Source organism: Pteropus alecto, unplaced genomic scaffold (genome assembly GCF_000325575.1).
Source record: "Pteropus alecto unplaced genomic scaffold, ASM32557v1 scaffold121, whole genome shotgun sequence".
Lineage (NCBI taxonomy): Eukaryota > Metazoa > Chordata > Mammalia > Chiroptera > Pteropodidae > Pteropus > Pteropus alecto.
In genome coordinates this window covers 5,153,089-5,170,266 of record NW_006434369.1, presented here as the reverse complement: position 1 = coordinate 5,170,266, position 17,178 = coordinate 5,153,089, and the positions used below count along the sequence as shown (strand labels likewise).

Here is a 17,178-nt window from a genome sequence, read left to right as displayed (position 1 = left end):
GGCTAAAGACTAATCCACTCACGTTTTCTTTTATGACTTCGTTTTTCGTACTTACGCTTATGAAGAATTTCTAATGGCACAAGAAAATGCTAATGTAAATGTTTCATAGGAAACAAAACTGTATGTTTAGTGTGATGGCAAGTTTCTAAAATTAAAATTGTGTATATTAACATTAACAGTGGTGGTCTCTGGCAAGAGAATGGGTATTTTTATTTTCTTTTTTATTCTTTTCTATATTTTCCAAGTTTATAATGTATTACTTTGGTACTCAGAAAGAAGCACAATGCTATTTTTAAACATTTCCCTGATATTCTTCCATGTCCCAAGAAATCATGAAAATTAGTTGAAACGACTGACATAGCCCAGCAATTTCTCTGAAGGTTGGTTAGCTATGGTAAACATCAAGCCAGATACTTAAGTGGACTCAGAAAAGAAATCTATCGATTGGCTAAAATAATTTTATTATATTAGTGACAGATGTTTACAATGATATTCTTTTTAGAAAAATCTTCAAAGAGAAATGAACTGTGACCAGTGGAAGCCATTTATGTGACAATTTGGGAAGAGTACAGTGAGGTGGTAAAGAACATGGATGTGGAAGTCAGAAAGACTTGGATTTAAATCCTAGTCAATTTACTTACTACCCCTGTCACCTTGAGCAAGTTAATTAGCCTCTTTTATATCAGTTTGTTTTTATAAAATAGGGATAATAATACCTTTCTTACAAAGTTTACATTTGGTTTAAATGTTATAAAATATATAAAATACTTAATATAGTGCCAGGTTAGAAATTTTCATTAAAAGACTCCATCCACTAGATAGAATGGACTTGGTTACTATCCAGACTTCCCGATGATTGCAGAATAGAAGACAACTCATTTTTGAAGATTCCTCATTGCACCTTTATTTTATAATGTGAAGGTGTAAAAACAGATATTGCTTGTTTATTTATATAATTAGATGATTTGTAATGGAAGGGTTCTCTCTCAGTACAATTTATAAAGTCTCTCCTATAAACTATTTCAGTGCCATTTTTAGAATCACTAATAAAAATTTAGCTGATATCACTTGACTCCAATTCCTATTTAGTTCAAATGCTCTTTTCAACAAGGCATCCTTTTACTTACGTCGATTTAGCAGATGGCGTAATTGTAAACCCAAGATTGCAGGACTAGAAGTCTCTTGGCAACATCACACTGTTTATCCTTTGTATACAAAGCATAGAAACCGACTGCAACTCAGAAGAGTCACTGAAAGAATATCACATTCTTAGCTGTAGTTTAGCTTCATAATTAGTTCAGAGAACCCATGTAGTCACACCCCAGTGTACAAGTGTTGTTACAACAAAAAAGTAGTACACAGTAGCACATGAAAGACTTATTGTTATGTTAATGTGAGGCCTACTAAGTAAACAGTATTTATGTTGATGGGCATCTTCTGTAAGACCATTAAGAATTTGGACTTGAAAGGAATCAAAGATTTATAATAGAAACAAATATTCAAGTAAGAGTGTTGAGTGTCAGATTTTAATTAAATAACATGATTTATAAAGCATTCATTTAGCATTTGATTTATAATCTTCATGCTTAAATTTTGCTTTCTTTTCTCTTTTCCCCTGGAAGACCTACTTACTAATGGATTAATCCATAAACCTCAATCCCTAGAAAATCGAGAGCGACAAAAGTCGTCAGACATCCTGGAGGAATTAATTGTTCAAGGAATAATACAAAGCCACAGCAGAGTATCTAGAAATGGAGAATCATATGATGTCATGGCAAGTAATTTTATAATTAACATTAGTTTTTAGTTAAAAATAGCAATAGATTATGATGGAGCATGAGTTATTATTTTCAGCATATGCATTTTGAGAGTCACAGTACAGATTATAGCATTTATCCAAGCCATTTTTTTTTTTCTCTCATAAATTCCCTCACCACTGTGCATATCATCCTTCTGTATGGATTCAGGAATTGCCCTAATCATTCATGATTAATGAAGCCAATAAAACATATCTTGGGTTTTACTAAATTTGAGATGCAATAAGCTCCATTCAATATATGCCTTTATTCTTTCAACATTTTTTATTAAGCGTTGCCTATGTACTAGGAATTGTGAATATAAAACTGAACTCTGACTTAGCCAATAAGAAAATAGACCTAAATGCCAAAGCTAAAATAGGCATGCTTATATATTTATATACACACTGTAAGATTAAATATGAGGAAATAAATACAATAATAGAAATTGTTTTACTCTTATTTTTCTTTGTTGGTTCATTTTGACTAATCTATCATTGTTTTTCCTTAGTGTGAGCAATATTTTTACCTTGATTTTAACTGATTGTGGCCAAAGTCTTGAGGTCTTAATTTTTTAATAAGTTCTGTGTAAACCTATAAAGAGGATAGCAGGTTTTGTTGTTGTTTTTGTTGTTATTTTGTTTTGTTTTCTTATCTGTCTAGTTTTTTTCTTAAGCCAATGCACCCGGGCAGCTCCAGTTATCCTAAAACATAGATGGAAGAAAGAAATGAAAAGAAGAAATAACAGAGAAAATAAGCCTGAGGAAAAATGAATGAGAAAGAAAAGAAAGAGACAGAAATGGTAGAAACAGAGACCAGAAATTACATCAATGGCTCCCGAGTGGTTGCTGATCCCTGTATTGTAAGGAAAACAGTCAATTTGGAATAAAAAGATGCATTATTTAAATCAAGTTTGCCACCTAGACCAAGGCACTCAGTGTTTGAATAAAAGTAATTTCCTTTCCTGTTAAGGAAATGCTGAGAACTCATAAATATAAGCTAAAGTGGTATTTTCTTTGGAAGAAGGAAAATAAGCACTGCAGAAAGTATTTGGGGAAAAAAGAGGAGATTACTAAAGCTTATGAATGATATTATCAGGCTGCCTATAATAAGAGGATGTGGGGAAAAAGGGAAGGGAAAAAAAAACGGACCATATAATGAAAGAGATAATGCCAACATAATGACAATTTACATTTGTGTAGTGAAATCCTGATACAAGCCATTTTGGAGTACCTTGTTTAAAAGTACTAAAAGAAAGGAGAGGAGAGATCCCTGCCCACCCCCCCACACCACCCCACCCCCCTCGCCGGCTGTAGGTGAGTCTGCGGGTCAGAAAAAAAGAAGGTATGTCAAAAGAAAGACAGGAGAGCAATCTAGAGAAGGGTAAATTGTGGTAACATTGAGAGGCCAAATGATGGGTTTTTTTTTTTAAGGAAAATGCTGAGGAACCTTGATGTTAATGCCAGTGGGAATAGAATTAAAACTTTTTCCAGTGATTCAAATGCCAGAGATGAATGAGTTCAGACTCAGACTTTGCGAGGGCACCAACAAGGTTAATTAATATATGCTATATTGTGAAAGAAATGTCTCTATTTTAAAAAATGAAAACTATGGGCTTGACTTTGAATAACATCATTAAATGAGCCAGAGGAAGGTTGTTTTCATATTCTGTAGACATGGAATGGTTGTCAGGAGCATAGCTGGGGTGTTCTCAAAAGGATCAAAATGTGACAGGATTGCAGAAACAGGCAAGAGTAACACAGCTCTTTTGTGTTTTTGTGAGCTTTGTTTTGTTTTCTTGTCTTTGCTTTGGAATTAAGCCAGGATGTCCCAACATAAGCCAGGCTTGCAACAGGCCAGCATAACGTACAACTGTGCCTTTTACTGCCTAGTGCAGTAGTCCTTAACCTGGCTGCACAATCGAATCACCCAGAAAGCTTTCAAAACTCCAGGTGGCCAGGCCCCAAATAGGACCAGTGGTTGGGGGTAGGCCCCAGCTGTAGCGCATTTGAAAGCTCCCAAAAGGTTCCTTTGGGCAGTCCAGGCTGAGAACCACTGCCCTTGAAGTTTCAACAAACAAATACACCAAGGCCTCAAGTCTATTGTAAAGCTGCAAAAAGTTAAAGCTTTTGAAATTGAAATCCCCCACTCATTTTGAAAGAGAATTCTAAAGTATTCCTGAAAATATGACATATTTTCAGGTGTAAGACTAAGATTATACCCAGGAAATGTATGGAAATGAAGGAGAGACATAAGTGCTCAGTGTCACAGGTAAAGTCTCTTTCAATTCAGGTGTAGCCGAGAATGTAAGTGCGCCAGACACCACATGTCTCACATATTTCGGGAAAAGTTATGAGGCTAATGTGAAAAGATGAAAATGAATATCGAAGAACTGAAAGGCGAACCACATCAAAAATGGAAATATTATTAGACAGCTAATACTTTTAAATAATATTTAATAATTTGGGGGGGGGGAAGATGATAAAATTGGATAAAAAACAAACTAAAAAATAAACCAAAGAGCCAAGGGAAACAGAAAGGAGGGTCAAAAAAGGACGTTGATGTCTGCAGTAACTATAATGTGATAAATCCAATCAGACACATAAACATTATTTCTTCATTGCTTAAAAAAATTTTTAAATAAAATATTATAGGGAAATAACAGGATAGTGAATGTGAGGATACTTTAAAAACAAGACTTCTTATATAGACCAAGAGTATACTTAAATATAAGGGAATTTTAGACCTAGATCTGTCACCTTCTTAACCAGGTTGTTATTTTTAACTCAGTTGTCAGTTAGATTAAAATATGAGAAAGGATGCTGAAAAGTGAGGGCCCTTCATTCATCTTCTAAATCGGGGGATTCCTCTGTGAGCCAGAAGTCCATGGCAGTATCTGTGTCCATCACATGGCCCCGTTTCACCTTTTTTCTTAATTTTTATCATTTGCTTGTTGGCAAGCACTACAGCAATTCTATAATGCCCTCAGGATAACCTGCTTTCAGGCATACTCATACTAATAGACGTTATGTTCACTCAGAGAGAATTGTAATAATATGTAAGAAATATATTATGAGCTAAAACTCAGACTAAGTGAATCCGTATATTTCAAAACATCCTCGTGAGACTTAAGTGGCTGCATTATAAATGTGAAATGGTTTTATGTACACGTGTAAATATGTGTATGGATTGGTACAGATTTCTTTAGAGGGATGTGATTGGCTCTCATTTATCTACACATGTATTATCCACTTTAGGTGTCTTTTATCCCAAATTTATTTCTCCCTGCCTCTTAGGGTATCCTGGGTCTCCCTATCCAAGACTCTGAATTCTCTGTCGATTCCTACCGTCTCTGGTCAAAGTTTATTTCCTTTTCTGGAGACTTCTGTACTTGGTAACCCTTAGTGCAGTTAGGGAGTTTGTTCACATTGCATCAGAGTCTCTAATATTATTTGTTGAACCTCATGGGGAGTCTTTTAAGGAGAAGGAAGTCGACTGGTAAAGACCAAATAATGCCAGTTAATGCTCAGACTAAGCTTCCTCAGGAGGTATAACATTTTTTTTGAATGACAGATCTCTTGTGAGAAGTTTTGGCCTACTCTGTGCACAAGATTCTGGTAAGGGAGCTTACCAAGATAGGTTCATCTGTAGGTCAACAGTTAATTACAAAATTTCTGAGGAGTACACAATGGATGCAAGAAGTAATATATACAGTACGGTTGGCTAAACACGAGACCCAAATCTTATCAGAGCACCTTTGGTTGTGGCAGTCCTCTGATGATGTTCTTAAAGAAAATAATTGAACTAGTAACTTCCATAGGTTTAAAGTTGATTTTTTTTTTTAAGAATTTCTATGGGTAGCACCCCTCTAAGTATGTGATCATTGTTATCATTTTTAAGTGTGAACAGTTGATAAATCCTGACTTCATAAAATGCAGTGGTAAAGAATACAGTTATCTTTCCTTGGGTCTTTCAGCACTTTTACTTAAAGTGTCAGACTCAAGAAAGGATGTGGGCTGCACAGGTAAGATTAACTTCCACAAAAAGGAGGAAGTACATGATTTCATAGGCATCATTTTAGGATAAAGCCACAGGAAGAGTCACTCAAACTGGAAATTCTAAATTCTCTCTGAACTACTGATTAATCATTTTAGTCAAGGTTTAGACTCCTATGTAAAGCCTAATGGAGCCTTCCTTTTATAAGATCTTGGATTACCATTTCATTTTCTTTTAGCCCTCTATAAGTGAACTTCCCTAAAAAACTGTTTTCATACTGATTTCACAGTATCTCTAGTTGAACCACCATAGTAAATATGTCCCTGTTTTCAGCAGATGGCTTTTGCTAGTAGGAAGCCTTAGAGCCAATTATCATAAAAATAATAACGATGATGGGGGAAGGAGAGGTTGCTTTGACAAACACCCCATAGTTTTTATGTAGTGAACAACTTCTTACCATATAAAACTGCCTCAAGGCTGTAACTGAGCCAAAACTTAAAGAAATGTTTTCTCTTTAAACGGCTTTCCGAGAATCATATATCTTAAAGCTGGAAGGAAGCTTAGCCATCATCAGTCTCCTCATTACACTTACATTTGAGAAAAGTGAGTGTAAAGAGAAAAGGTGCTTTGTCTCAGGTCACACAGTGAGCATTGTGATAGATCCAGAGTTAAAACCCAGGCCTCCTCCCTGTTGGCCCCTGTGATTCTCTCATTGCTCCCCTTTGTGACAAATGCTTTATCTTGGTTGTGATTCCGTGTGCTCTCATCTAAACAGCTTCTGCTTTCACTCAATGAAAAGTCAGTACCATTTACTGAATGTCCACTATCTACTCCCTTCCCCCCCCTTTTAAAAAATATCCCATGAAAAATATTATTAAACCTATTTTATAAATAAGGAAAGCAAGGCTTACAGAATTTAAGAAGTCATGCAAAGCCACAATGTGGCTGAGTCAGGATTTAAACCCAGGTCTGTCTGAGTCCAGATCTCTTGCCTTTTCCTGCTATGCTAAATTGTCTCTCTGTTTGATTTATTTTCTCAGTGCCTACAGTATTGTAGTCGGAAGAGACAGTCTTTTAGATATTACAATGATTATCAATAGCTCTTTTGTCTTTAAAAGTCTTTAGAGAAATTATCTAGGACAATTTTCAGTTCATTTTATAATGAAGACTTGGAGTTCATTAAGACTTTTCCCAGTCATAATAAATCTATGTATACTGACCTAGAAAGATGTTCAGATTAAAGTAAGTGAAGAAAGAAAATTGCAGAGTACTGTATGTGGTATAATTCCTTTTATGTTTGGTTTAACATTACATATGTACTGTACATATGTGTGTATATAAATATATGTGCAGGGAGAACACACACCAAACTCTTTCAAATGGTTCATGCTGATGAGTGGGATTGGGGTCCAGGTGGCTAAACAGAATATTAAGTTATTTATGTTTTAATTTTTCATAACCAATCTGCCACTGGAATGTTTTGAGTTTTAGGATTTACATTTTAAACTGTGTTTATTCTACCTCGTGTCTTTCCCCTCTGCCTATGAATATGTTTGTTTCTCCATTTTAAGAAGTGTCTTCCTCCAGGTGCATATGACTGAGAAGCCACTGAGAAAGCCACCAGCCAGGCTGAAAAAACTTAAGATCAAAAAGGAAGTAAAAGATTTCACAATGAAGGACTTAGAGGAGAAGATGCAGGCGGTGGAGGAGCGCAGGAAGGTGCCTGAGGGGTCACCGGGGGGGGGGTGGGGCGGAGCTCCTGCGGAAACCTGGGGCCTTTCCTATCAGCAGCATTAAGACAAATAACGCGGAACTGGATTAATTATCTTCATGATCTGTATGCTTCTTATGCTGCATGTTTAATTTTTTTGATGTGTGCAGTGAAGAGAAGGAATGAAGCCATATCTTAATGTTGGTTGAACTACAGTTTCATCCATATGTCCTAAGGAAGTAATATCCAGTTCTCAGAACTGAGTAAAATATGGAGTTTTCTTCAGATGAAAAAGAAAACTTCAGTTGGGGCCAGGGGCGAGAGGAGGTGTCGGGGTGGAGGATGGGAGCTGGAGAGGAGGCCACGGAAACCATCAAACAGCTCCTGCGGCGTTTGCACCCATGGTCCCCCTTACCCTCTGTCAGCCATCCTGCCGGAACCAGCCTCGCGGCTTTGCTCTCACAGTCTTCATTTCCATCTCTCTGCTTGGCCTCTCAGAGCGAAAGGACTAGACAGAGGCTCCGTGAGGGCAGGGAATGTGCCTGTCTTCAGCAGTAATTCTTCAATTTATGTTTGTTAAATGACTGAATAATGAACTAGGAACCATAATGTTAATTACAGGCAATATTAATGAAAAGTTGGAGAACATCATTTGGGCTCTTTTTCATTCTTTGATACTGCTTTTCAGACTAAAGAAGAAGAAATAAGAAAAAAGCTACAGAGTGACCGACTTTTGCCCCCAGCTGATCATTTAGATTCAGCTGAGCCTACTGGGGCTGAGGCGCCATTTGCCAAAGGACTTAACCCTGTGAGTTCTGCCGTGTGTGACCTATCTGACCTGCAGGGAGGAAAGCCTTTGAAAAGGAGGAAGAGTGAAAGTGACATGACCTCAAGTGATAGAAACTATAGTTATGAAGGGGTTGGGGTTGTGGAGTCAGACATGTTCTACAACCAAGCAGATGACATATTCTAGTAAGCCATTTTATGTGAATTTCGTGACAAAGAATCCATTTCCCCCATAGTTGTGACATTCTTAGTATGTCTCATGTTTTTCTTTGATGGCCTGACCTCATTGGCAGGAGGTTAGATGAGTAAATTAAATGGTTAATGGCTATGCTAAAAACAGGGGATGGGGGGTAGACTTAATGACCTTTGATATTATTAAGTTGGCATCCTCCTTCACTGTGGCTTCAAACTTTGTAAAGATGCCTTTAACTTAGGACTACCTCCCAGCTCACATTACTGTGTTTGTGCCAAATGAAACCCTTCCTTTTCGCTCCTGCCCCTTGGCTATGTCTACCCCCTGAGGGTCTTTGAAGACAAAAATGCAAAGATCTGTGCTGTTTTAATGATCTGTATGCTCCATATGCCGTTTGTTTGTTTGTTTGTTTTTAATTCTCTTTGTATTGTGAAGAGGCAAAAAAAATCTTAGAGTTGGTTGAATTACAGTTTCATCCATATAGCTTGAGGAAGCAATATCTAATACTCGGAACTAAGTAAAGAGACTCTAAGGTTGGAAGGAGGTCCAGTGGAGGAAGTAAGCTGAGAGGAGGCACTAATGCCAGTGCTTTACTTCCTTGTGGGCACCCGGAGATGAAGAGTTTGAGGGCCCTCAACCTATTGGAATTACACTTTGGTTCTTCTCTCTCCTTTACCACCTACATCCAAACAATCATCAGTTTTATGAGTCTATATTCTAAAGATCTCCTGTATTCATTTTCATACTTTTTCCCTGTCACTACATAGTATAGACCACACTATCATCAGTCAGCTGGATTACTTCAGCAGTTTCTTTGATATTTATGCAACAGTCCTCTACTTAAAATCCTTCGTAAGTCCATTTTACCATCAAGATAAAGTCAAGACTCCTTTTTGTGACTGGTGAGGATCTCACCAGTGCCTTTGCAGCCGCTCTCCAGCGCTAACATCACCACCTCAGCTCCACCTCAGATCATCAGGCATTAGATTGTCATAGGAGCGCCAGTCCCTGAAGCCAAAAATGTTGGAGACTGCCACTACATGACAACTGTGTATTTTCTTAGTGAGACCATTTACTTTAACAGGATGGGAAGAGACACAAAAATGTAGGACAACCTGGATACCAGAAACTGCTGTAAAGTTCTAAGTATATTACTACTCACAAAACCATCTGAAGGGTGAGATCAAAGAAACAGGTTCAGAGACTCTAAGCACTTCCCTTCTTCACAGAGATCTAGCATCAACTGGTGATGAAGCTTGTCTTTGAACCTGCTCTGCCTCCAAGAAGCTATCAACCCCATCCATGCAACATTTAAAGAAAAAAAGTAAATGTGACTTTTTCCCATGAGCTTCTTCCTTTCTTTCTTTTCTTTCTTTCTTTCTTTCATTCATTCTTTTCTTCCTTCCTTCCTTCCTTCCTTCCTTCCTTCCTTCCTTCCTTCCTTCCTTCCTTCTTTCCTTCCTTCCTTCCTTTGTTTCAAAGGATGATTTATATTGACCGTAATGGAAAAGACTGAGTTTTCTAAAATATAGCCCCTGGGATCATGTTAATTTTATGTGTTGAAGTAACATAATTGATTTTCTCATTCTTAAAACATAAAGCTTTGAACAACTACCAGGGTATTTCAACTAAAATCAAACCACAACCTTCAGGAAGTTGTGAGTTGGGAAGGCAAGGTTAAGTAAATGTCTCTATATTATTTTAATTGGAGGCAACTAGAAAATGCCTGTGTATATTCTTTGTAAAAGGTGGACTTGTTGTGTCAAATAGAAGATAATTTGATATCTAGTAAATCCTCTAGTTTTTTTTTTGGGGGGGGGGTTACCTTATGAATAACATATTTATTATAATATTCAAAGGTATATTTAAAAATATTTCACATATATTAAAAATAATACACATTGTAAGATTCTTATGTTAACAAAAGAGATTTTGTAATCACAGGGACAAAAACAGACTGTAATAGATATTGCTATAGTGACTACCAGTGATTTACGATGGTGCCTATTTCTGTGTTTGTTATTTCTTTATCAGTAAATAGCTAGTATTTGAAGGAGTAATTGTATGAGAAGTACTGCATTCTAAAGATGTGTAACGCTGTGGTGTGTCAGCAGATAGATCACTTTAGCACCCATATAACCTGTATCCACTGTCCCTTCTTGTAGGACAGTGGAATCTATGTCTCAGGAGGTCAATAAAGGGCATTATTTAAAAATAAACTGTGGGTGATGATGGTTATGGTCTCTCTGTATCACTTGTATTTGTTTTTTTAAAACTCTTTAAATATTACATAAGTAATATGTAACAGGGAAAACTAAAAAACATAATAAGCAAAAAAACATCAGGAATCCAACAATTTTTTCCTCCCACCAAGATCACTGCTAGGAACATTTTACTCTATGTATTTCAACACTTTTTCCTTGCAAAAATGAACTCATACCGTACAAGCTGTTTTATAACTTGCTTTTTTCACTTGACAATATAGTATCTTTCCATGTAAATAAATCTGTTTCCACAGTATTGTTCTTAACGATGGGACGTTGTTTAGTCCCCCTGTCATTTCTGGGGGTTCCCACAGTTAAGGAGAGTCAGACCACAGTTTCCATTTCTGTTTTTAAAACGTTGACAAGTGAATTAGATTGAACATTCCCCCAATAAATCAGAACAGTCTGAACCCCTTGGAGTGCAGAAGCTGCCATGCTCGCTTTCCCAGAATACCACTTTCCATTGTCTTTATTCTTGGTCACTGGCCTTCGGTGACAGTGCTGGACTGAGAGTTCAGATGAATACTGAATGTCAGATGGAACCAGTTTTGCAAATCCACCTACAGGCTCTTCTCTTGTTCAGGAAGTTGAATTCCTCTCATCACAGTTTCTATTCATTACACTGAGATCTCAAGCATCCTTCGAAAGCCCACATAATAAAAGGAAATAGAATGACAGTTATGTCTTATGTCTGAGTTGGTTTCTCATTGATCAGAAATGAGGGCTAACCACATTTGCAAAGTGGTATTGACAGAAAAGTGTTTGCAGTTGAGGGTCTGAAACCTTTTCTCATGTCATTTAGAAACAAAAAATTAAAAAAAAAAGAAAAACAAGAAGTTATAGTCAGAAAAGTAAAATGATTAGCTATTTTAAACATAAAAAGTAGTTATGAAAGCAGTAATTTAATTCCTAGTAATTAATACATAAATTTCCTCTCTACATTATGCAAGTCAATCCCTAAACCAAACACAATATGTCATTTCAAAATGTATGACATGACAACAATTTATGTTTTTCCTGCTTTATTTAAAAGAAACAGTAATGCTCATTTGTTAAATGGGAAAAAGACTGTACAGAGGATTATCATTTAACCAAACCTTATTTACTTATTTGTGGGATTGGTCTGTACAGTGGTTTACAGAGTGTCTCTCTCTCTCTCTCTTCTCTCTCTCTCTCTCTCTCTCTCTCTCTCTCTCTCTCTCTCTCACACACACACACACACACACACACACACACATACACACAGGCCCCTAGCAGCATCGGCATCACCTGGGAATCTGTAATAAACACAAATTCTCAGGCCTCACCCTAGACCTTTCGTGGGGTGAAGCCTGAGAATTTGTGGGTATTTACAAGCCCTCCAGGTGGTTCTGAGCCTCAAAGTTTGCCCTGTGCTTTGCCTTTCCTCTGCAGACATACCAAGCCATGCCCACAGTAAGCTCCCCATTCAAGATTAGAGGCCATTTTTCAGCATGCCCAGGTACCCCTGTCTCCAAGGGTCCAGCAGAATATTTACCAAGAATCAGTTATGTTTATTCCAAAACTTATTAATGCCATTTGTACTATTAGAGTTAATTTTGAATAGCTTTTAAAAAGTAGTCTGTGAAAGAGTAGACAAGATTATTTTTAAAATCTTTGAAGATTCTACACATAAAATGTACAAATTTCATTTTCCAGTTTAAGGAAACTTAAACTGCAATTGTAGATAATGCACTGTGCATGTGGTTTAAGTAAGAATTTCGATCATGCCTTGTATTACATCAAAGTATTTTCAAATGAAAGCTTATATAAATCTTTTAAGTTAAAATAAAGTATTTAGAGTATATATGCATTGTTTGTTAAGACTCCCTACCTGCTTGACTATTTTTAATTAACTAATAATCTCTCAGAGCTAATTGCATCTATTGTATTTAAAGAAATTTTATAACATAATCCTTAATTATTAATCAAATATTTAAAAATATTTTTATTTAAAATCAGTTCTTTCTCACATGTCATTCAAAATTGCTGAACCTACTTTAAAACCACTTAAGGGGATTTGCAACTCTAAAAAAGTTGAGAGATGCTCTTATTTAACCAATCCCTGTTGTTGGAGGTTGGGTTATTTTCAATTTATCAATATTATAAGTTGCTGTAAATAGGTCTATAGTCAACATACAAATGCTACGTTATTAAATTAGTTTTAATTTTATCTCATAAATTCTATAAAATGGAAATTTTCATTCTGGACCTTGTGTCTACCGTTATAAGAATTTGACAATGCAAGGAATTGCCATTTTCACAGAAATATTGTGACAATGAGAGACTGCTTGATGACTTGGAACCATTTGTTTAATTTTCTCCAAGGAGAGATTGCTTATTCCTTTGTCCTTCCAAAGTTGTTGAAATCTGGCATCTTGAATGCTGAAAATCCTCAACAGAAAAACAAACAAACAAGCACTCACCAGCTGCAGCAGCTAATGTAGAGAAATTCATTTCGACTTCAGCCCTCAGTTCAAGGTGAAAGATTGCTGGCCTGCAAATCAGTTGCTAGAAAGACTGACATCTCCCATGTAACATACAGTACAGCAAAGGAAAAAGTGATGTTCGTGACAGATGGTCTTGGACACTGGCTTGGCTAAAATATTACATTCCATTCTCAATAATCTAAAAAATTGTAGGTTAAATATGACCCAATCATTGGTGATCTCATGTCACTCAGCCTGCTATTTCATATGATCGAGGGGCATTTCAGGACCTGCATAGGCAGCACTCCCAGAGGCAAGTGAAGATAGTGAGGAGAGGAGGGAAAACGTGGCTGTTCGGTGGGGCCACCAGGACCCTCACAATCTGTCCCAGGACCTCCCAGCAACCACACGCTTGAGCCCTCCTAGAAGTGGCTGCTAATTAACTGTCTCTTCCTTATATCCCACATCGCCCCCATACGATCAGTGAATTTTTTTCAGTATATTTTTGCTCCTTCTTCATCTGGTCTTGAGTTAAAAGTTTTAGCATTAATGTAATGGATAGATGGAGAGCCAGAAGAGAGAAAGAGCAACTAGGGGGATCATTTTATAAACTATATAGATGTCTAACCAATGTACTATATACTTGAAACAAATCCAAATCTTTAAAAAGTTTTAGAATGATTTTAGCTACTACTTCCTCCAATTCCCAGTTTTTCTGAGATAATTTAGTACTTTTGATTTAATATTGTTAAGTACGTTCTTTTGTTTCCAGAGTCCACATTCGCACTTACATACAGATTCCCTGACAGTCTACCCTTATTCATTTAGGTGAATAGATAACGTCTGTTTGGGTTTGAGGTCTTGTTAGAGCATTTCCCTGAGAAAAACGTCTCATTTAGGCCCACTTAGGTGATATAATCTCTGAATTCACACTTATTTTCAAGTTTCTTGGACATTGTGGTTTATAATTAATTTCTCTCATGAGTCTGGAGGTTTGATTCTACTGTCTTTTAGCTTATAGAGTTACACATGAGAAGTCCAATGACAATTAATTATTTTACTTTGGGAAGTGGTTTTCTTCGTGCCTGAAATTTTGTGATTTTTCTCTTCCTTTTTTGAATTCAGGAATTTTATTGGGATTTCCGAGACGTGTCTTTTCTCATTCATGCAGTCTAGAAATAAGTATGCCCTTTCAATCTGTAAGACATCGATGTTGATTTGACTTACAGAAATTTTCTTTTATTATTTTTTAAAGTATTGCCTCCCTTTCTAGAACTCTAATACAGAATTAAGTGTTTAGGCTTATTCTCCAAATCTCTTATCTTCTCTTTTAATATATATTGTTTTCTCCTCTGGTCATTGAAAAGTTCTTGGACTTGCTTGTCCAAGCCCAGTAATTTGGGTCTTCATGGTAAACTTCTCATCTTCTGTTTATCTTTGGAATTGCTTAACTGGTAAATTCTGTCTTTTAGCTTCATAAATGCTTCTCTGTGTTACCGATGACCCCTTTTATTTTGATTTTTTTTCCACACTAAATTGTTGTCTGTCTCTTCCAGCAGCTTCATTTTCTTGGGCGCGTCTTCTATTTGTTACAACTTGTCACTCCGTCTTTCATAACCTTCCTTAGGTAAGAGTTGTAGTTGCTACTGTTGTTGCTGCTGTTGTTGTATGTCTGATTGGAGCATCCAGGTAAGATAGTTTAAATATCCTAAAAGGCAGCAGTCACAAGAAGAGGGAGTCAAACCAATCTTCATTCCAGGGAGTTTCACATGTAGAAGTCAGACTGACGCCCCACTCCACCCCACCCCATCCTTATCACTAAATCATATTTTATAATCTCTTTATTCTTTTTTAGTTAAACTTTTTATTTTATAGTTGTATGAAATAGTACAGAGCGATCCCATGGACCCTATACCCAGGGATAACATCTTGTAAAATTATAGTTTAATGTTACAACCAGGATATTTATACAGGTATAGTGAAGATATAGGATATTTCCATCACCACCAGTATCCTTCATGTTGTCCTTTTAAAATTATTTTTTCTTTTTAATTATAGTTTAAAAAACAACATAAAATTTAACATCTTAACATTTCCAATTGTACAGTTCTGTAACGTTAAATGTATTCACGTTGTTGTTCAACTATCTTTACTCTTGATGGCTTCGTTGTACTACAGTCCTTGGCAAATATTAAGCACCTACTCTTTGCCTGACCTTGTACTAGATACAGGTAGGATAAGCATGTCACAAGAAATGTTTAAGATGCATATCTGATTGCAGAAAACTTTAAGTTAATGGGGTAGGGGAAACACATGTACACATGAAGAAATAACAAAATAGATTTTATATTCCCAAAAATATAAATTTTAAAACAATTAGACAATTCTTCTGTCTCATTCCTACTTCCTTCTCTCGTATCCTATAGTGTGCCTATTTTTAGTCTTCTCCAAACTTGGCTTCCTTTTTCTTATACATCCTTTTTTTTCCTCTATCTCTTTCCGAGATATTTCAGAAACCAAGTTTTGTAAAATTGAACCTCTGGTGAAATTCCAAAGTGATTATCTAATTAATCGTGGTGCACTACGAACTTTTCTATTTTTTTTCCATCCTCCATGATATTCCTGAGAATCTCAAGGACTTTCCTTAGGAGTTTCAACCTTCTGTAGTTACGTGTTTTTGTCTATGTCCAGCAGGTGGCACTAAAGGATAGTTAGTAGAAGTTAAGGGTTCCATTGCAGAATAAAAATTTGGGGGTTTTTACAGCATTTGAGTCATTCGACTTGATTGCATAATAATCACAATTTTGGATGGTCTATCCCTTGAATATTTTAGCTCCTGGATCACTATTGCACTCTCAAACACTCCTCTTGTCTTAATTCCTGATAATTTCAATATCCTCCCCACATCTTTACTTCTCAGTTCCTTGACTTCCTCACATCCTGTATCTCTTCCCATTGGAGACCTCAGCACATTTTTCTTCTGATTTCTTCTCTTTTCTGTCTACATACTCACCTTTGTTGATTTCATCCAGTCTGATAGCTTCAGATACCATCTATACGCGGATAAATGTCCAGTTTATATCTTCAACGCAGACATCTTCCCTAAGCCCAGGCTCCACTTGGAAGTCTCATGAGCATCTCAACATAACCTCTGCCAATAATGCTCTCTGCTTCTCTCAAAGCTTCTCTCAGTGAATGGCAACTCTACCTCTCTATGGCTCCAGGCTCCAAACCGTGATGTCATCCTTGATTTCTCTCTTTCACATTTTCTGTCCAGTCCTTTAGCAGATGCTGTCAGCTCTTCTTTCAAAATACATACAGAGTCTGACCACTTCTCACCAACTAACTATGCTCTAAAATTCTTGTCCAAACCACAGCAGTTCCTCATCTGACTTATTATCACATCATTTTCAGTTCATCTCCCTGCTTCTGCCCTGTCTCACTGCTCCAGGCGGTTTGGAAGATAGCAGCCAGGATGACCCTCTTAAAACATAAAAAGAGATCCTGACACTTTTATAATCAACATGACAAAGATTTCTCATCTCACACCAAGCTAAAGCCAAATAATGGCAATGGCCTACCAGGCCATATATGACGAGCCCCAACCCCCACCCTGTGTTCTCTTGGACCTCAGCTAATACACTCCTTTCACTGGCTCTGCTCCAGCCACACTAGTTCCTTATTATTCCTCAGGCATTTCAGTGTGTTCCCACCTCAGAGCCTTCCTGCTTTGTGTTCCCTCTACCTAGGAGGCTACTTCTTTAGGCAGCTGCCCAGTCACTATTCTGCTTCCTCTAGCTCTTCCCTGACCACCTGGTTTAAAAGCATAGTCTCACCACTCCCATAATTCTCTAGCCTGATTCTAGCTTTATTTTTCTCCACAGTGATTTACATACACACATGCATTTGTTTTGTTGCTTATCTGTCTTCAAGTAGAATTCAAGATTCATGAGGGCAGAGAATTGTATCTATTTTGTTCACTGCT

The 17,178-nt window shown here is 36.9% G+C and overlaps 1 protein-coding gene across 1 annotated transcript in view; it reads left to right on the top strand.

Moving 5' to 3' along the window:
• The window catches only part of STMND1 (stathmin domain containing 1), a 33,535-nt gene that overhangs the window by 10,461 nt on the left and 5,896 nt on the right, over positions 1–17,178 (top strand). Inside the window, exons 3-6 of the mRNA XM_006909316.2 lie at positions 1,623–1,774; positions 7,380–7,511; positions 8,192–8,475; positions 9,250–9,334. Of these exons, the coding sequence (XP_006909378.2) occupies positions 1,623–1,774; positions 7,380–7,511; positions 8,192–8,475; positions 9,250–9,334 (653 nt within the window). The remainder of the gene's footprint in view (positions 1–1,622; positions 1,775–7,379; positions 7,512–8,191; positions 8,476–9,249; positions 9,335–17,178) is intronic.